The 21,705-nt window shown below is 35.5% G+C and overlaps 1 protein-coding gene across 2 annotated transcripts in view; it reads left to right on the top strand.

Moving 5' to 3' along the window:
* ANAPC1 (anaphase promoting complex subunit 1) overlaps positions 1-21,705 on the top strand; it is a 157,588-nt gene that overhangs the window by 63,522 nt on the left and 72,361 nt on the right. For both annotated transcript variants that reach the window (XM_027853882.1, XM_027853883.1), the window contains 5 exons: positions 9,173-9,399; positions 14,605-14,723; positions 16,914-17,185; positions 17,393-17,627; positions 21,331-21,422. In XM_027853882.1, the coding sequence (XP_027709683.1) occupies positions 9,173-9,399; positions 14,605-14,723; positions 16,914-17,185; positions 17,393-17,627; positions 21,331-21,422 (945 nt within the window). The remainder of the gene's footprint in view (positions 1-9,172; positions 9,400-14,604; positions 14,724-16,913; positions 17,186-17,392; positions 17,628-21,330; positions 21,423-21,705) is intronic.

The following is a 21,705-nucleotide window of genomic DNA, read 5'->3' as shown; positions in this document are numbered from 1 at the left end:
AATCACCACTTCCTATTACTGATAGAATGAATGAATGGATGGGTGGATGAATAAAAAGCATTTATTAAGAACTTCCTATGTACCTAATCTCTTGCCAGGACTTAATATAATTACTAGTGAAAATCAATAATAATGTATTAATAGAATATTATAGGTCATTTTATAAATAAGGAAAGAGTTCCAGAGCTGTGAAATAGTTTGCTTAATTATAAAAATATAATTAATTTTATAAGTATAGATTAATTTTACTTGGAGCATTTCCTCATGAACTAACTTAAGAAATTATCTGTTTCATATAATAGTTTGCCTTTTTTTTCATTTTGTCAGATTAAACTTAGAATTAGTAGGATTCTTCTGTAAATACAAAATTTTAATGTGACTTTTATCATGCTCCATTTTTATAGTATTTAAAAGATATCTTGTTTAATGATAGTTTTTTTTTTAAGAATATGCTTTTTAAAATTCCCTTCTTTAAATTACGCTAGTAGGTTACATTAAAGCACTTTCAGCATCCTACATAGTGTAGAGAGAGATACAAAAAGAAATGAGGTGGCTGTCCTAGGCCAGTTTCTGAACCTCTGAGGTTAATTATATAGATTTATATTATCTATACCACCAATGGAAATTGCTTATAAGTAAGTTCTATTCTGTTTCCTTTGTATTTAGCGCAATGGTCATTTGACGATAATGCACACTTAACTTCTTAACTGCCGTTTCAACTGTTAGTCCAAACATAGATATTTCCTACTATGACCAAAGCAAAGTTATAAATTCTTTGATATTTCTGTGCTGTGATACCTTTGCTGTTGGGAAGAATGATCCCAACTTTGGGCAAAACTCTAAGGCAATGTGTTAAATTGGAGTGCTACTGCTTGCTGTACTGGTTTTGGGGGAGAAAGAGAAGGCATCTTTCAAATTATTTTGAATAGCTTTTTAAAGTAATTTGGACGCATCATACCCAAAAGCCTTTCTAAATTAATAAAAAGGATAAATTTATTAGATGCTTACAAAAACAAGTTAGAGAGTAATCAGTCATACCTTAAATGATCCTTTAATAGTTAAACACGTAGAATCAAGTGAATTAACAAATAAGCAAAAATGCTTTTGTTCTTTGTGTATTTTTTAGGTCTTTTTGGAGTTCTGCTACATACGGCTTTTTCTTGCCTTGCCTCAGGGCAGTCAGTCTTGCTTTAGTCAGATTGATTTCACTTTGTATTACTTCATATAGGTCTTTTCCATATTTCTTTATATGCTTCATATTTATAACTTTTAAAAGTACCATAAGATTGTTGGTGATAAACCATTATATTCCATTACATTGATAATAATGTAATTTAGCTGCTCCCTGATTTTGGACTTTTTTTTCTGTTATTAATACATTAGCTCTCAAGATTTTCATATGGAGAAATTCTTTTTTTTTTAAATTTCATTTCAATAGCATTTGAATTATTCGATTGAAAAATATGCCTAGTTTATGATTTAGATTATATTCAGACATAACGCTTTCCGAAATATTTGTACTATTCTGCAGTCCTGCCTGCAATATATTAGTGTGCTTGTGGGCAGGGCCCCACAGTCATGTCACTGCTGGATTTTATAATCTTATGCAAGGTGATAGCTAAAGATTGTCTTGATTTATATTTCTGTAATTAGAGAATTTGAGCATCTTTTAGTGTGTTTACCAACGGTTTTTATTTCTTCCTTCATAAATTGTCTTTGGGAAATTCCCAGTATGGAATCTCCCTCCACTAAGATAACTATGCAAACCACCTGCAACTTTTAGTTTTAAAGAATTGCCTATGGACACTTAGAAGTTAAGGATTTTGATTATGGTCATACAACTTAGCATGTGTTAGAGACAGGACTGGAAACTAGATCACTGATTTAAAACGAAGCTGCTATCCACTAATCTTTGTTGCCTATTAACTTCTTATAGATTTTTTTTAGAGTTTTATTGAAATCTTTGCTTTTACATTGCCTAGATTTCCACCTGTATCTTTTTGCCCTAATTCCTCCCAGAGAGCCATCCCTTATAACAAAGAATAATCTTTAAAATTGTTAAGACTCTTTAAAATGATTAAAAGTCTTCTAGTCTTTTTTTAAAATCAGTTTATGGATTTATTATTTCTTTTACTTCATTTCAGTTGAATTGACTTTTGCTCTGATCTTGTATACATGTCTTTCTCTGTTTATTTTGTTTTTTCTACATTCTTAAGGTAAAATATTTGTTTATGAATTTTCTCAATGATATAAATATTCAGTGTTATGAATTTGTTTCTAATTATTTCTTTCATAGATTTTGATGCTGATATGGGATCTGCTATTATCCCAGATGTAATCTGCTATTAATTTTTTATTATCCTCTTTCACTAAGTCTTATTTATTTTCATTTTTGCCTACACCTTTTATTCTTCATGTTATTTACCAGTTGTTTTATTACCATGTATTGCATACATATAATGTATAAGATTTGCTTTTCTGTCTTTGTGACTTAGCATATAATTACTGTTTGTATGTTTCCTAAGTGCTGGGAAAAAAAAGTACAGTCTTTATTCTCATTTTACTCCATAGATCTATTAGATCTCGTTTCTTTCCTTTAAAAAAAAAATTCCTGCTTAGATATGTTGGTTTTCTTTTTTTTTTAATTGGATATATCATTTCCAGATGATATGGTATTAAAAATCTCCCAATAATTAAAAAAAATTCATTGAACCTTCCAAGACTGAAGTTTTTCCTTTGTGAATTTTGCTTGCAGAATTAGGCACAATAGATACTTCCATTTTCTCTCATCTCATTCTTTTCTTAACACCTTACAATTCAGCTTCTCACCTTATCAGTCCATTGAAACTTCTCTCTCCATGGTTTCCAATTTTGTCTTAGTTGCCATAGCTAAAGGTCTTTTCTCAGTCTTCATTCTCCTAGACCTCTTTGCGGCCTTTGACACTGTTGATCACTCTCTCCTTGATACTGTCTTCTCTCTTAAGTTTTGGGGACACCATCCTCTCCTGGTTCTTTTCCTACCTTTCAGACTCTTTCTTCTCTGTCTCCTTTGCTGTTTCCTAATGCCCTTTAACTATAGGTGTCCCTCAGGATTCTGTCCTGGACCTTCTTCTTTTCTCCTTCTATACTACTTCATTTGGTGATATTTCTCTTTGATCCTGTCTGTCAGATATCTTGGATTAGTCTCACCAAAAGCTTTCCTGAATTTCAAGAAAGGCAAGCAAAGCCATTCATAATTTGTTTATCCTAGTATTTGTTTTAAATAGGTTTAAATGTGTTTGATTATAGTGTAGTTGTATTTTTATGTGCTATATTTACTGATTATGCTACAGGATCCCTTTTCTGATGAATGAGTATACATCTACCTATTTTTAGGACTTAAAACACTTTATGATTTTAAACTATTTTGGAGGCTTAGCCATAATATCTTTATTGCATTTATAATGCTTTGTTGGTCATCTTTGTGATCTGTTTTATGACAGATTGCTCATTAGGAATGCATTTCTCATTTGTTTCTAAGGTTCCCAGTTTACAGGAATGAATTTCACCAAAAAATTGAGACCATATTTATGTGTAAGAAACACCAACAATGCCAATAAAAGCTATTTGAACCAGTTTAGGTTCTATAGTGTTAGTGGTAGTTAATTCATTTTGTATTAATGCCAATGTTAATTTCTGAATGGTATGATGAACAGCGTAGTTTGTTTTACCTTGAGGCCTCATGAAGTCTGTTTTTATGCTCAGAGTATAAAATTTTGGAGTGTCTAGGTTGCTTCTGGTTACTTAGCTCAGTATAGCAGATTTTCTAGGTAAGAATTTCCTCCTTCCCCCCTCCTCAAACACTGCTCCCCTCCTCCTTAAAAAAGAAAATTAAAGATTACTTTGCTTTTTGTCTGGTCTCTGTTAGTTACGATCAAACCTTGAACCAGCTCTGTTTTGCATCAAAAATAGGCCTGGATCCAGCTTTCTCTTGAGCCCCAAGAAGTGAGCTCATCATTTCTCCCCTAAATTTTGATTCTCTCGCTAACTTTCCCATCTCCATCGTTGGCATTAATATTCTTCCAGTTCACCTGTGCTTATAACCTTTAAGTTATCTTTGCATCTATCCTCTCCTTTGATCCATGAATCATTTGTTCCTACTATGCTAGTTTAGGCCTTCATTGACTAGATTATTTGCCTTCAAAAAAGTGGTTTCCCCCCAATCTCTTTTCCTTCCATTCTGTACATTACTACACTGCCAGATCAATCTTGCTTGGGTACCACTTTGAACATGCCATTCCACTGCCCCAAAATTATCAATATCCACCATTTGCTTTCCAAGTTAAGTCTAGCTTTCAAGGCTTTCTGCAGAATGGCCCCAGCCTAACCTTTCAAGACTTAGTTCATACTGTGGGGTCTGGCCTACTCTTAATTTAACCAAATTGTAATACTTTCCATATCTTGAAAAGTTCCAGACTTGGTCACCTTACTTTTCTCGCACAGTTCTCTTCTTTTGAAATACCATCTCCCACCTCTTTCTGTGAATATCTTGTCCATCCTTTCAAATCAGGTACCATGTCCTCTTTGAAGCCTTCTTGATCTTTCAAGTAGAAGTTATTTTTTTTCTTCATCTAACCTATTTACTGATAAGTTTTTTGAGGACAGTGACCATATTTTAACTTAACTTTAGTATCTCCCTGAATGTGTAGAACAGTGTATTGCATGTAATAGGTACTCAGTAAATGTTTATGGAATCATTAACAAAATAGTCTCACCTATATACCATACCAGAGATCCCTAGGGTCATGACTCTGAGCATATCATTTGGATTAAGTTACCATGTTGGTGGTGGAACAGATACACTACTGTAACTGGGATCTCTATTAAGTTATCAGTAGACCATATACCACTCCTGTCAACAGCCTGCCCCTGCTCAGATTTGACAAATGTTCTACTTAAATCTGTTTAAACTGTTTTAGTTAGGAAGGTATTTGGACTGAATAGTCTATATTGCAAATTTAAAAAAAAAATTTCCACAATAAAAGAACCATGGCTAAAGACTGAAGAACTACATACCTCCAGAAATAAATATAATCCTTTTAAATTTTGAATGATGTTAATATAAAGTACCCTGGAATATGTTTCTCTGGAATATTACTTTGATACTTCAATAAATCCATGGTTTAATCCTTGTGAATACTTTTCCTGCCATCCTAAGTCTCCACTTTTCTATGCCTTAGTAAAAGGTTTCATGAGTTGTGGCCCAAAATGTTATTACTTGGTGGCTGATCTTGATTTTGTTAAGTCCATACTTGGTTTTTCCAATTAGCAGTACCTGCCAGTGTTGGTAACATGCTGGTCACTTCTACATCACAATGAGACAGCTGAGTTGGGGCTTTCGTAGAAGTACTTGGGAGTGTTAAGAAGAAGTTTTCTCTTGAAAACTTCACGTTATTTTCCTTAATCATAACAGTGATTCCAAGAAGTCATAAAACCATGTTTAATTTAACTCAGTCTATCAACTTTGTATCATGTGATAAATCTTTTTGATGAATTACTAGGGAGCATAACATAAGTTCTTTTATCTCATTTTTCTCATCTACATAATTTGGGTATTTTAGGGAAAAATCTTGTCTTTAAAGGACAAAATACTTTAGAAAGTAAAATCGCTTGTCTTCTTCCAATAGGCCAGCTTTAGAAGAGTACACTGGATAAGAGTGTTTTTGCACTTGTCGTGGTAAAATATAAGTTCATTTGGTGAAAACTGCCGTATATACAGACAGAAGAGCTGTTTGATTCAAATGTATACAGAGAATCTGTTAACTCAACTTCCGCTCATTATCATGGCCCTAAACTACATCATATATCCTGGTAACAGAGAACAAAATGTTATTCTTTATAAATTAGAGCAATGTAGTTTTCATTTCTGTTTATTAAAAAGAAGTACCATACGCTAAACTTAACCTTACACAAGTCCCAATAATGACAGCTACTAAAGTGTTGTTAAGTCCTTTGAATTTATCTGAACTAACCAAGGACATAACAAAATAACTGTAGCAGTAAATTATAAACAGTTGTAAGCTTAATCATTTAAGTTAATTATTTTTAAAAGTTTATTTTTTGTTTTTACATTGCTTGCATTTTCCTATATATCCATTACCTTGCCTTGCCCAGAGAACCCCCAAAGAATAAAAAAGAAAAGAGTTCAAATGCAGTTCAGCAAAACTAACCAGCACATCAGTCCCAAGTATGACAGTATATGTAGTGTTCCACATCCATAGTTCTTTACCTCTGCAAATTAGGGAGGGAAAACATTATCTTAGGGGCAGCTAGGTGGTGCAGTGGATAGAGCACTGAGTGCCTTGGATTCAGGAGGACCTGAGTTCAAATGTGACCTCAGACACATAACACTTACTAGCTGTGTAACCCTGGGCAAATCACTTAACCCCATTGCTAACCAAAAAAAAAAAATTAAATTAAAAAAAAATTATCATAGCTCTTCTTTGGGGCAATGGTTGGCCCTTATAATTTTATACCATTGAGTTTTAATTTTTGATGTTCTTTCTATTTCATTGTCATATGTGGGGAATGGGGGGAACACGCTCTGCTAAGCACTTTACAAATATTATCTCATTTGATCGTCACAACAACCCCTTGTGAGGTAAGTGCTATTATTAGCATCTTTTTGCATTAGAGGAAACTGAGGTGGATAGTGGTTAAGTGACTTGGCTAGGGTCACTCAGCTGGATTTGAACTTAGGTCTTCCTGACTCCACACCCAGCATTGTATCCATCTAGCTGCCCAGCAGCCTTGTACTTATTGTGTGTATTTTCCTGGTTCTGCCTACTGTACTTTTCACCAATTTATGTTTTATAATTTTTTTGTAATTTTTTTATTTGTTTCTTCCAGTACAGTGATATTCTGTTAAGCAAACCATGATTTGCTCAGTTATTCTCCTATTGATGGACAGATCACTATTTTGTTTCCAGTTCTTAGGAAGTTAATTTAGAAAAAGGATTTTATAGAGATTTGGCTTCTTTTATGTGGCTTACATCTATTTTGACACAGGCCAAAATTTTTATCCAAATCTGACTTTTATTAAACTTCAATAAGTTCTGTAATTGTGTTCTTACCTTCTACTATTTTTCCCTATAGGTGCCACTGTGTATAAGTTTGGGCAAGTTAAATTCTCTCACCATTAGTTTCCTCCTCTCTAAAATGGGGTTAATGATAGCATCCACCTCCCAGGGTTGTTGTGAGGATCAAATGAGATACCATTTGTAAAGCATTCTCAAACCTTGAAGTGCTAGCTATTGTTATTATTGTTATTTAAACTCATTGCTGATAGCAATAATCATTGATTGAGATTTAATTTTAGAGAAGAAAGTTTCATTAAGGGTTGTAAAGGTTTCACAAGAGTGTTTAATATCTTTCCATGTGCTTATTTTAAAGACCCCACTACAATGAGGCTCCCACCTAGCTCTTCAGTCTTAGTTCACAATACTCTCTTTCACATGCCGTCTCTTCTAGGTTGGCCTGTTGAACCACTTGAGCTCCAGGTTTGAATTGGGCTGTACCTTCTGCTTGTCCAGCCTTTTAGAATTCTGAATTGCCTTGAAAGCACAGTCTGATTCTGGGACTAATTACTGCAGATACAAAGAACAGCAAGAATAAGGTCCTGGCTCTCAGGAGCTCACCTTGTAAGGGGGAGACAACATTCAAGAAATTGTACATTTGAGATTTATAGAAAGATAGATCTTCACATTATTTTCATATACATATATGCCTTTTTGTTATGTGTTTATGTAAGATATAAATGGATAGTAATCTCAAGGGGAAAGATGATGATTGAAATAATAATAGTAGTAGAAAACTTTTATCTAATGCCTACTGAGTACTTTACAAATATTGTCTAATTTGATCTTCATATTAACGCTGGAAGATAGGTGTTATTATTTTCATTTTACAGATGAGGAAACTGATTGGAACAGGTTAAGTGACTTGCCTAAGGTCACACAGCTAGTAACAATATGATGTAATATGATAAGCTTTTATTTAGCACCTAGCTAAGTGGTGCAGTGGATAGAGAACTGGGCCTGGAATTGGGAAGACTCATCTTCCTGACTTCAAATCCAGCCTCAGACAATTACTAACTACGTGACCCTCAACAAGTTACTTAGCCTTGTTTGCCTCAGTTTCCTCATCAGTAAAAGGTGCTGAAGAAGGAAATGACAGACCATTCTAGTATCTTTGTGAAGAAAACCCCAATTGGGGTCACAGAGTCAGACAAGATTGAAAAACAATTTGACAACATTAGCCACTGTGCTAAGTGCTGGGGAAACAAATAAGAGAATCCTTGCCTTTAAGGAGCTTACAATTTAATAATGGAAGACACTGCACAAAAGAAAGCTAAAAAGAAGCAGGGGCTGTGTCAGAGGATGCCTCGAGCTGTGATGTGTTGTTCTTGTGGAGGCAAAACCAGCAGTTCAGCTGGTAGGAAATGAAAAGAAAAAAATTCTGAGCCCTCTTTAAAGGGAGGCTGTGGGAGGACGTCTGTGCGTTGCCTTCCAGCTTCTAATCAGAGGGGAGAGACAACTGAGGGTATTGAGGAGGTGTTGAGCACCAAGGCTGAAACAGTCTCTATGATGATGAGACTTGTGGTGATGAGCTTATCCTGGAGGAAGCATGATGTTCCTGGGGTAGAAACCAAGCAGAGTCAGGAGATGGAGTGTAGGGTGTGAGGAACAAGAAGACTAGTATCACTGGATTATAGAGTAAGTGTCGAGGAAGAGTGGGGCGCAATGTAAAAATATTGGAAAGGTAGGAAGGGGCCAGGTTGTGATGGGCCTTACAAGCCAAGAAGAGAGGACTTTATATTAAATCCTGGAGCTAATGGGGAACCTCTAGAATTTTTTGATGGGGGTAGGGATGACATAGTCAGACCTTTGATTGAGGAAAATTGCTTTGACTGTTGAGTGGAGGATGGATTGGAATGAGGGGAGAATAGAGATGGAATCTAGATGAGAGATGATGGAAGCCTCTACTAGGGTTGTCCCATGTGTGGGTAGAAAGAATCTACTTCTAAAAGCACTTTTTACCTCTTTTGCTGTTGAAATCTGTACAATGCTCATGTATCCTGAATGCTCAGTAAATGCTTATTGAGCGACTCTCACATTGTGTTGTTCCCATTAAGTCTGTTGCTCAGGTGCTCTCATCAGATGTGCCTTCTGGAACTGAAGCAGAGGAGGAAGATGATGGGATGAATGATATGAATCAGGAAGTCATGTCGCTAATATGGAGTGAAGATTTAAGGGTCCAGGAGGTCCGAAGACTTCTCCAAAGTGCTCATCCTGTCCGAGTCAATGTGGTACAGATGCCAGAAGTTAATGACCATGAATACATTGAAGAAAAAGAAAATAGGCAAGTGAGCTCAACAGTATTCCATCAGCCATTGCTTACACCCAGTCTTTTAAATTTGAGTTTTAACTGTAATTCTTTTAACTTGAGGTAAACAAATTTTTTAGTATCTCTAAATTAATGAAATGTTTAAAAGAAATGCCATGTCTTTTAGAAGTTCATGCTAGTCATAGCACACTGTTAATTTATGCAAAATATCCTTGAGTATTCATTCAGATATTTCTAGGAATCCAGACCATGCCCCTTTTGAGGTACAATGGAGTTCACTTTTTTTTTTTCTTTTTAGGCAGTTGGGGTTAAGTGACTTGCTCAGGGTTATATAGCTAGTAAGTGTGAAGTGTTTGGTCTGAGGCCAGATTTGAACTCAGGTCCTCCTGACTTCAGGGCCCGTGCTCTATCCACTGCGCCACCTAGCTGCCCCTGGAGTTTACTTTTGAAAAGCTGCATTCCATACTTCCCTGTTGATTACTTACAAGTAAATACAAACACATATACATATAATATGGTCTTTTGAATCTATTTATGCTATAAAATATGTTGGTCAGTTCTCATTTGTGTATAGATTTGCATACTTGCTACACCAGATGGTCTAATGTTACCCTAAGCAAAATAATTTTTTTTTCCCTAAAATACTGAGAGAATTACAAGATCACATCATCACCAAGATGACAGAGTGGTTGTTTTCTCCAAACCTCGCCATCCTAAAAATCTCAACAAAGTACATATGCCCAAGTATAGAGTAACTGAAGGAAATACCACACAAAGTAAAAGCCTCACAAAAACTTAGACAATTAAAGATACTCAAAACTTCTGTCAGGATCTCCATCCCTAAACAACTCCCTCCATTGGATGTGGTGCAGGTACTATAAATGACCTGGAAAACTTTTGCTATAAAATCAGGCTGTGGAAATTCCTGCCATTCTTTCTAGTTATCATCCAGTGTGGATGATATCACAAAGGACAGAAGACACTGATCCTGTTCAGCCACATGAAAAAAATATTTTAGAACTGGAGGAGAAAGGAAGCAGCAATGCATTGTCACTGGAGGTCAAGCACTTGGGGTTTCTGTGCCTGAAGAAAGAGAACTAGATATCCAGCTGTGGTCAATCCTCTCCCTGTACTGTTCATTCTGGACAAGGAACCAGCCAGGCTCCTATACTCTACAACATAAGGAGGCTGACATTCTAAGGCCACGTTGTAGGGGTCTCTGCAGCTGTTTAAGGGGTGTGTGCCAAGAATGAGTAGAAAAGCTACCGCAAATGGAAGAAAGAGTCAGGAAGGCCCTTTAATGAGATGCCCAGTATAAATTCGATGAGAGCCCAGTATAAATATAGCTCCCAAGGAGATAAACTAACAAGGAAATGCACAAAAAGTGAAGGTAAAATGAGTAAAGGTATAATAAAGACCATAACAGTTTCATCAAGCTTGCTATAAAGGAAAATGAACCAACAATCTCTGATCAAAGAGTTCTGTGGACTCCCTAGAGTTCATAGAGCTATAGGGAAAAAAAAAAAAAAAAACCTCAAAAAAATTCTAGAGTAGTTCAAAACAGAAATCAAACTTTTAAAAGAAGAAACAAAACTTTTAAAAGTCTCTTTTAGACCTTAACAGATCTCATGAATTTAAATATCATCTCTTTGCAGATGATTCACTGATCTACATATCTAGATCTAGTACCTTCTCCTGAGCCTCAGCACCACATTACCAGTATCCTGTGGGACTTTTCAGTTAGATGTTCTAGAGCTATCTGAAGCTTAGCATGTCCAAAATGGAACTTACTGGCTCTTCCATGCCAAATCTTCCCATTGTGTAAACTTCCCTGTTTTTATCCAAGGCACTACCAGTGTTCAAGTCTTCCAGGTTTGTCATGATGGCATTATCTTGGATGCATTACTCTTTCAGTCCATATATCCCTTCATTTGCCAAATCTTGCCATTTCTACCTCCATAACTTCTCTTTGCATCCATCCCCTTCTCTGTACTCTCATAGCCACCACCGTATTTCAGGTCCTTATTGCCTCTCTCCTAGATTGTTGTAACAAACTTCTAATTGGTTTTCTTGCTTTAAGTTTCTCCCCATTGCAGTCCATCTTACACATTGCTGCCAAAGTGATTTTCCTTAAGTGCAGATTTGACTACCATACTTAACTCCAGTGGTTCCCTCTTGCCTTGAGGATAAAATATAAATTCCTCTGTTTATCTTTTAAAGACCTGCATATTCTATCCCAGCCTTTCTTTCCAGCCTTATTGGGCACTGCTCTCCTTCCCACACTCTGCAGTCTAGCCAGACTGGCCTTCCCTGTATTCTTTACCCATCCTTCATTTCGCCTCTCCGTGCCTTTGCACTGTTCCCATATGCTTGCAATTCACTTCCTCTTTACCTCTGTCTTACATAATCCTTCTCTTCAAGATGTACCTCAGACTTCATTATCTCTGTGAAACCTTGTGCTCTCTTTCTCAAATTACCTTGTATTTATCTATTTTGTATTTATTCTCTATATTTATCCCGTGTGTACTTATCAGTATATATGCTTGCTGTTTTCCCTATTTGAATAAACTTTTTGAGAGTAAGAATCATTTCTTTTTTTTTCTTTTTTTGTTGTATTTATAACAGAAATGGCTAGCACAATGTCTGACATATAGTGGATTCTTTATAATGCTGGTTAATTGTAAGCCAAAAGAATTGACCTTTACAAAAAAATTTAAAGATCAGAGGTCTCCCAAAAGATTCTGAAGGCACTGAGAGTGGTAAATAAAAAACCATAAACATCTTCCTTCAGGAAATAATATAAGAAAACTTTCCATAATGTTTGAACAGGACGACAAAATGCTAATTGGTGGCAATCAATGGCTTCAGAGAAAAAGCCCATATTTGAAACTCTTATTGAATTTCACAATTTCTTTACTCAACAACACATTTGCACATAACCAGGAGAAGGGTATATTCTTTCAGACATGGTTGATGTGTCAGTTTTGCTGAATTGTTTATTTTTTCTTTTTAAGTATTTGTTGCAAGGGATGGTTAATAAGGTATAAGAGGATAAATGAAGAAATGAATGCGATATAAAATAAAAAGCCATCAATAACAAAAAGCAATTCTCAGATATTTTGACTATATTCTATCTTAACATTCCTATTTCCTGAGACTTTTAAAAAACATTATTTGGGATGCCTTTCTTTGTATCCCCTGCACTTAGCACAGTGCCTGGCACATAGTTGATATTTAATAAATATTGATTGACTAACTGACCCAATTCAAATACACTGGCTCACCCAAAGCTTGTCTGCATAGCTTTTATCCATTCCATGATGTTCTTTTTTTCCAACATAACAAGTTTTCCAAAAGGAAAGCGTATTTTGTAAGACAGAACTCGCAGTGTTTGTGAAGAGAAGGAGGAGTTGAGAAAGAGTGGTAACGTGAGGGGGATGAATAAGTGCAAGAAGTGAGGGATGCCCTATTGATGGATGCTCCGACACTTCAGTATGAACTCTTAGAGCAGATGTTCTTTAATGTAGGAAATGCTGAGCTGCATCTAATGGGACTGTAAAGAATTTTTCACAATTTCAGGGTGTTTTTAACTTTCATAGAATTACACCTAATTCTTGTACAGCTACAGTATGTGGTATGTAGTAGGTACTCAGTAACTGTTTATTGGTTGATCTTTTCTACTTTTCCAATTTTGTTCTAATTGTTTCTCCCCTCTTAATTATACTTCTGCCATCATTCCAACTAGGCTGTTTCTGGTACAATGTTTTAGTGAAAAAACTATCTTAGGCAGTGTTGCAGCCTGTGAGGGACCTTTCTGAGTCTTTGTTCGTACAATGAAAATATTAGACTTAAGTGATTTCTAAGGCTTATTGAATCTCTAAAATTTATAGAAGCTTGTAAGGTTTCTGACCCTATCCCCAGTATATATCACCTGACCTTAATGGCAAATTCAGATTGGGCAGTATCTTGAGCCCATCCCATGGTAGTTTCAGTAATCCTTCTGAATGGATTGAAGGAACATATGTAGCATAAAGAGCTATATGATTTTTAAGATATTTTCTTTTTGGAAAAACAGAATCTCATTTTTATTTGAAGAACAGGTTTCAGGATCCTGAGATACTTATTTAAGCAGTGTGTCCAATTTATAGACAAGTTTTATTTTAAAAGATTATTTCTAAATCAGTTACTTGTAATGCATCTTGCCATAGAAACAATGATTAAAATGGTAAAGTCCTAGGATAGCTCATAAAAGCTCATTTTATCCATTATGTAGTTGAACAAAGCTAAGGGTACATAACTATCCTTCATAACACAGTTGCTGTGTGAGAACTCAAAGAATATGTTTTCCTCTAATATGGCTGTAGCAATAAAGGTGGCCATTCTCTTTCCTTCTCTCCTGTGCCAAATCAGAGCAGTGTTTTTTCCTGAGTTCCAGTCCAAAAGAGAAGGCAAGCGGTCCTAGGGGTTCTCAGCAGCAGAGACAGAATTTCTGGGTGTCCTTAACAGTAGTATAAAGGGAGGAGTTTCAGGAGGAGGAGTAGTAAGTTTATGGATAAGATGGCCCTTTGTAAGTAAGGATCATTCATAAATTGAGACCTGCCAAAGCATTTTTCCTTTACTTTAGTAGCTGAAATAAAACTTCACCAGAAGCTCAAAATGAGGGAATAAAACTTTCCAGTATTTAGGATGCTCAATACGTGGGCCTAGAAACTCACACCATTCTTGATATTTTTATTTTTTTTTACCTTTGTACTTATCTCATACTCCTCCTTAGTCTTGAAGTTGTTTATGTCTATGCTATTCTACTGATTACATACTCAGCTACTTGTGCGCTATATATTTGTATTCTCGGGAATTCTCTGTTTATTTTAAATCCTTATAGTAAAGAATTAAGGAAAAGTAATATATCTTTAAGGCTCTTAGAATATATTTCTCTATGAACACTGTAGCTTAATTTGGCTCATAGGCTTGATACTTTTCACTCAGTAGATATGGACAGAAGGAAAATGAGTTATTCTCTACCACAGAGTATATAAATGAGAGAAAGGATGTTTTGGTAGGACATCTGGTTGTCTTACAAACTCAAGAAAATACTCCTTCTACATTATGAGCTAACATCAGTTTGAGTTACATAAAATAGCCATTTCGTGTGGGATTTATAGTATTATTTTTTGCTTTTTAACTTTTCATACCTACCATTCCTTTTTATTTTCATCATAGGTTGCTCCAGTTGTGTCAGCGAACTATGGCACTTCCCTTGGGGCGAGGAATGTTTACTTTGTTTTCATACCATCCAGTTCCAACAGAACCGTTGCCTGTTCCTAAACTGAATCTAACTGGTATGTTGTTGGCCCAGAGGGCAGAAATAGGAGCAGTGGGTGGAAGTTGCGAAGACATAAATTTAGTCTTGATGTAAGGGAAAACTTATTAATGATTAGAGCTATTTCAAAGTGAAATGGGTTACCTTGGGAAGTAATTCTTTCCCTTGAACTAGAGTTCACCAAGCAAGGGGAGATGACCACTTATCTGTTGTAGTGTATAAAAATTTCTTATTCAGGTATAGTTTGACTAGATGGTCAAAATTGCTACTGAAGTCCCTTGCAACTCTGATATTCTGTAATTGTTATTTAAGTTGTAAGCCTCATAGAAGTGATAAAAAATTATAAACAAACATATCCCAAAGAGTTCTTTTGGAATAAATTGGATTGAAAACAAAAGAAACACATTTTCCTTTTTTTCCTTTATGACACACATTATGTTTTGTTTGATACAACTTTAGCACTTATTAAATAAAGTGATGAAAAAACATCAAGTAGATAATACAAGTCCATCTCTCATTTGTGTATTATTCAATATTGTTAATTTAAATACAAAAGATCAATTCCAAAACAAAGGATTTCTGAAATGGCTCACATTTCAAAAGCATCTTCCTTATTTTATGATACTATTTTGCTGTTTCGTAGTAATGATGAAAGACTTGTGTACAGAGTTCAGAAGGGTGTTTTTGGCAGTAGGGTAAAAACATTTTTTAGGAACAATTTAAAACCCAATACCACGATTGTTATATTTTAAGAAAAATGCTTTCATTATTTTCAATAAAATATTTATATTATTTCTAGAGGCTTAACTTGTGTAATTGTACAGTGGTATACCTTTTCAGGCTTCATTAGGAAAATTGAGACCCAGCTCTGTACTTTATTGTTTGATTGGATCAATATAATATTTGATAGGTAGTTATTAAATGCCAGTTTAACTCTTTTTACTGCCCATACAGGGAATTTTCTTAAATGTTATTTTTAAACTTAATTATAAAATTTGTTTTCAAGCCTACTTCAAACTTTATCACTTTTTCTGATGCTTCACAAAGTGTGATGTTAATTATCTTTACTTTAGCCTGAATACTTTTTCATACTCTTAAAGGATATTAGACTATTAGTAGTAGAAGCCTGGAATAGAGCCTAAAGGGAAAAAAAATGGAAATTCAACATTGGTCTTCTGATGACAGACAAACAGATCACCACTCGTCACATTTTTGAAAACCTCTTTAGCTTAAAAAGTTGAGTAGAGGGGCAACTAGGTGGCACAGTGGATATAGAGCTCCGGCCTTGGAGTCAGGAGGACCTGAGTTCAAATCCGGCCTCAGACCAAACACTTGACACTTACTAGCTGTGTAACCCTGAGCAAGTCACTTAGCCCCATTGCCTAGCCAAAAAAAAAAAAAGGTTGAGTAGAGTTTGTACTTCACTACCATAGCATTTGAGAGCCTGTGATTACGGCCTACCATGGTGAGACATCAGTGAAGGACTGTCCAGCATTAAGCATAATAAGGACTCTTAAGATTCAGTGAATGACCTAATCTCAAAAAACCTAGTGAACACTTTTCTACTAGTGTCTAAAGGTAATTTAAAGTACTTATAGTAATACAGACACAGACACACACACCACTGTACTATAAAGCTAAAAAGTTTTTCCATTTGTAGTTGTTTTGTAGAGATCTTTTCCTCATTCAAAATGCTATTTCTCCTTTAATACCTATACCTGATATTGTATTTCCTGTTTGCAGTGAAGATTCATGACAGCATGTGTGGAATTTCACTGATTTCATTAATCATGCATAGTAATGTAAACTATCTTCTTGGCTCTTACATAGATCTTAATTCTACTGTTGAAATGTCTTGATGTTTGGTAGGCTATTTTAAAGGTCAGATTTCTGAATGATAGAGTATTCATGACCAGGTTCACATATAAGAACTTGTCAACAATCATAGAATATTCCATGTGTTTCAACAAAAGGGAACCTTTTTATTTAATTTTTTCTTTGCCCCTGATTTTAAAGACAAGTTAATTAATTTTTATTGATTCTAATTTTTGAAGGCTTATAGAACCTTAACATGAATTTAAGTATTAAAGAGTTAGTAATATAGGACATGAAGAAATCTGTGCATTATGGAGCTAAATTTAGCAATATAGGTTGTGTTGAGTATTTTTTATTTTCCATTTTTAATGTTAAATTTTATTTTGCTGGATAGGACGGGCTCCTCCTAGGAACACAACTGTGGACCTTAACAGTGGAAATATTGATGTGCCGCCCAACATGGCATGTTGGGCCAGCTTTCACAATGGTGTTGCTGCTGGGTTAAAAATAGCACCTGCTTCGCAGATTGACTCAGCTTGGATTGTCTACAACAAGCCAAAGAATGCAGAATTGGCCAATGAGTATGCAGGCTTTCTTATGGCATTAGGCTTGAATGGGCATCTTACAAAGCTAGCTACACTTAATATACATGACTATTTGACCAAGGTGAGAATCTGAATTTGAAAGAGAGAAGTTTTAGCATCCACTTGTATTTTCTGGCATAGAGTGTGCAAAGCTGGATTATCTTTAAGACTACTGTATTGTTTGACTCCTAAAGTTTATTGTGAATGCAGTAGCTAAGAATTAAAGATGTATTTTCTCCCTCATAAGTTTTTCTCTTTTTTTTTATTCTTAATCAATTCACTGTTTTAGGGACATGAGATGACAAGCATTGGACTGCTACTTGGTGTTTCTGCTGCTAAACTAGGCACAATGGATATGTCAATTACTCGGCTTCTCAGTATCCACATCCCTGCTCTCTTACCTCCAACTTCAACAGAACTCGATGTCCCTCACAATGTTCAAGTGGCTGCAGTGATAGGCATAGGCCTTGTCTATCAAGGGACAGCTCACAGGCATACGGCAGAAGTTCTGCTGGCTGAAATTGGTAAGATCCTATCTGGGCTTTATTAGCATATTTCTTCAAAATCAAAATTAAAATAATGGTAAGGTTAGAAAAAGTAAGATAAACAAGAAGTTTAGTTGAGAATGAAACAGTTCTAGAACTTTTTTCTTGTACCAAAAGTAGTCAACAAGCATTTAGTAAGCACCTAGTATATACCAGCCACTGTCCTAAGTGCTGAGGATGCAAAAAAAGGTAACAGCCCCTGCTCTCAAAGTGTGTTGTATCACTGTTGCTAAAGTAGCAGAATCTTGTGACTATAACATATATGTATATATATAAAAGTATATATAATATGACTCTGTGTGTGTGTGTGTGTGTGTAAACTATAACTATAATCTTATACTGTAACACAGAAGGAGTGTGACATACTGGATAGAAACTTGTTCTTGGAGTCAGGAAGACTTGAGTTCAACTCCTGTCCCTGACACATAACTGAATATATGACTTACAGCAAGTCACTTAATCCCTCAGTTCCCTAGGCAACTCTCTAAGATTTAAATTGCAAAGCAGTTGCTTACCTATATTGTAAAAATGAATTTCCTTGCCAGGAGAGCACAACACTAATGAAATCTTAGTTCTTTTCTCCTTTCTTCCACATACAAGAATATACAACCTGATTTGTTTACAAGTGTTAACCTGTAGAATCCATCTTAAGATGGATATTATAAAGAGGTAAATATGATATCAATTCAACCAATCCATTGTTGTACTTTCAAAATCACTTTGAAATAATGGCAGCTAAAATGTATAATTTTATTAAAAGTACATAGTAGTGATGAGGTTTAGGGGTTCAGGGGTCTTGGGACCCCAAAATCACAACACCCGGATCCTGCCTGAAAGAATTTGACCCAAGCCTTCTTTCAGCCAAAGACAAGGTTTATTAGAACATCCATCATATTGGGCAGACTCTTAAGGAGTCTGAACATGGGTAAGCAATGATTAGATTATAAGAATCTGAGGGCTAGATTTTAGGAATCTGAGCATCTTAGTGGAGACAAGATGGACCTTATATACAGAAAGCCTACAGGAGGGATCTAGGAGTGGCCAAGTAGTCTATGAGGTAATAGAGTTCCAGGGCCCTGGACCACACGGCAAAGGGAGAATGGAGCCTAGCTAGGATTAAGGGTGGGAAATGGCCAGGGGCCATAGGGAGGTAAAACAATGGAGGGGAGATTGGGTATAGTCACAACGATTGGCCAGTTGATGGGATTGTAGCCTCAGGCAAAATCCAGAGATTTGGTCAGGTGGGAAAGTCCAGGGTTTTTCCTTTCTGGGGTCTAGATTCCAACCCCATCTGTAGCTTTCCAGTCTTCTTACACTTTACACCTTGGCCCTTCTTCCCTTCCCTTTTCCCCCATTACATACTCTTGTTTCTTGAGCAAGATAATCGATCTTCTTATTCCAGGAATTTTCACTGACTGCCTTGCATGCATAGAGTATTCTCCTTCCTCATCTCTGCCTCCTAGATTCACTGACTTTCTTAAGTCCTAGCTAAAATACCACCTTCTTGAGGAAGTCTTTCTGGATTCCTCTTAAGTCTAGTGCCTTCCAATCTCTGTTGATTATTTCCTGTTTATTGTATTTTGTAATGGTTGTTTGCATATTGTCTCCCCTATTAGATTGTGAGCTCCTTGAGGGCAGGGACTATCATTTGCCTTTCTTTGTATCCCCAGTGCTTAGCTCAGTGCCTGGCACATAATAGGTGTTTAGTAAATGTTTCTTGATTAACTGATGGCTTATTCTTTTTGCCAGAATATATCTAAGCAAAAGACAATAATAACTAAAAACCTGTCTTCACATTTGCTTTAAGCATTATGTTCTTGAGTTCTGATTTTATTATTTTTTACTAGGAATTATTTTAGCTGAAGTTTGTGACATACTAAATTGTGAACACTGAATAGTGGCCCTTTTTTTTCTTTAAAAAATATTTTATCTATGCCTTTTAAGAAAATTCCTGTCACTTCCCAGTGGACTCTTTTTTAAATAACATTTTAAAATGAATAAAATAAGCTACATAGAAGGAAATCAACTATATTAAAAAATTACCAAAAATTTTTTTTTTAATTCAAGGACATAAGTTTTAGGAATCCTTGATCTATACTTTCTCATTAGATGCCATGGTTTTAACTGTTGTTTCCATGCAGATGACTGACAGATCCGTATATCCAGCCCCAGTCTCTTCCCTAAATCAGTTTTGGACCACCAACTTCCAATTGGACATTTCAAACTAGATATCTTAGAAGCATTTTAAACTCAACATATCTAAAACTGAACTCATTAGCTTTTGCTCCAGACCCCTCCTCTCCTTTGAATTTTCCCATTGTTATGGAGAGTACCAACATCCTTCCAGTCACTCAGGCTCACAACCTTGGTCTCATCCCTTTTTCTCATCTTACATATCTAAATCAGTAGCCAAATTTTGCCCTTTCTCCCTTCACAACATTTCTTGTATCCTACCTCTCTCCACACATGTAGCTGCCACCTTTGTTTAGACCCTGATCACTTCTTGCCTAAATTATTTCAGCAGCACTCCCTCCTTCCCTTTACCTGATAGAGGCCCTCTCATCCTTTAAGATGCTACATGAGGGCAGTTAGGTGGTGCAGTGGATAGAGCACCAGCCCTGAAGGCAGGAGGACCTGAGTTCAAATCCGGTCTCAGACCAAACACTTAACACTTAACTAGCTGTGTGACTCTGGGCAAGTTACTTAACCCCAATTGCCTTAAAAAAAAAAAAATGTGACATAGGTATCATCTTTCTTCATGAAGGCTTTCCTGATTCCTCATTCTTTCTATTAACTGCTAGTGCCTCCCTTCCAAACTACCTTCTATTTAACTAGTTTGTAAACGTTTGTATTTATTGATTTTGTATTTATGTTGTATATTTTTATATGCACTTGAATGTAAGCTCATTACAAGTAGGGATTATTTCATACTTTATGCTTGTATCCACAGTGCCAGCATGTGGTGGGCACTTAATTAATACTTGCTAATATTGATTGATACTTTTGAAATGCCATGTTCATCAGTTTACTTTGGTTTGTGTTTTCTTGATTTTAAAATTTAAGACAATTTGTATGGCATTTCTATTGGACAGAGTAATCTAAGTAACAGCATTTTTTTCTTGAGAAAATTGAAAATGCTTCTTTTTTTTCATAATCATCATTTTCACCAACATAGATTGGTGTGTTAGTTTTCCTTCAGCTGTAAATAATCTTTTCCTACAAGTAGTGTTTGTATTCTGTTACCAGGTACAATGTTTAAGATATATTGTTCTGTGATAGTAAAAATAGCTTTAAATATATGTTATTTTAAATCTTAATTTAAACAAACAAAATATAGGGAAGACAAAAACATTAAAGATAACTTTAAAACTAATGCATCTTTCATAACTGAATTTTTTCATTAACTTTTCTATCCTCTCAAACTCCACAGTTCCATGGGAAAGAGTTTGTAAGTGGCCAAAACTTGTAAATTAAAATGATCATTTACAGTTTTCATACAGTAATAATTTGGCCATAGTGAGCATCATTTTTCACTTATTGTCAAATAATTTTGAGTAGTCATACATTAATCATCACCAATATTAACTCTTCTGCTAATTATTAGAAATTTAATGCCTTAAAATTATTTGCAATGTTAAGATGTTAGAAGAGATGTTTGAAATTTGTTTCTTATTTTTTAAAGGGCGTCCCCCAGGTCCAGAAATGGAATATTGCACTGACAGGGAATCTTACTCTTTAGCAGCTGGTTTGGCACTGGGCATGGTTTGCTTGGGGGTAAGCGCTTTATTCTTTCTCACTTCTCAACACGTAGCCCTTAAATTTACATGAAAACTGTTGGTCTTACTGAATCTTTCTTTGAAGCTTACTCTGTCTTACTCTAGCAGCTTAATTCTCAACTCTCCCTTCATTTGTGGATTTTAAAGAAGTACCAGATCTTAGTGGGAGGGTGTCTTGGAGTATGTATCTGACTTAAAGATTCTTTTCTTTATTGAAATTTAGTGTTTATCTGTGGAACAAGAAAACAATAAAAGGGAGTTGGGTGGTCAAGGTTCAAGGC

This window comes from Vombatus ursinus, unplaced genomic scaffold, assembly GCF_900497805.2.
Source record: "Vombatus ursinus unplaced genomic scaffold, bare-nosed wombat genome assembly UNPS02010219.1, whole genome shotgun sequence".
Classification (NCBI taxonomy): domain Eukaryota; kingdom Metazoa; phylum Chordata; class Mammalia; order Diprotodontia; family Vombatidae; genus Vombatus; species Vombatus ursinus.
This window is presented reverse-complemented; position numbering and strand designations above follow the sequence as displayed.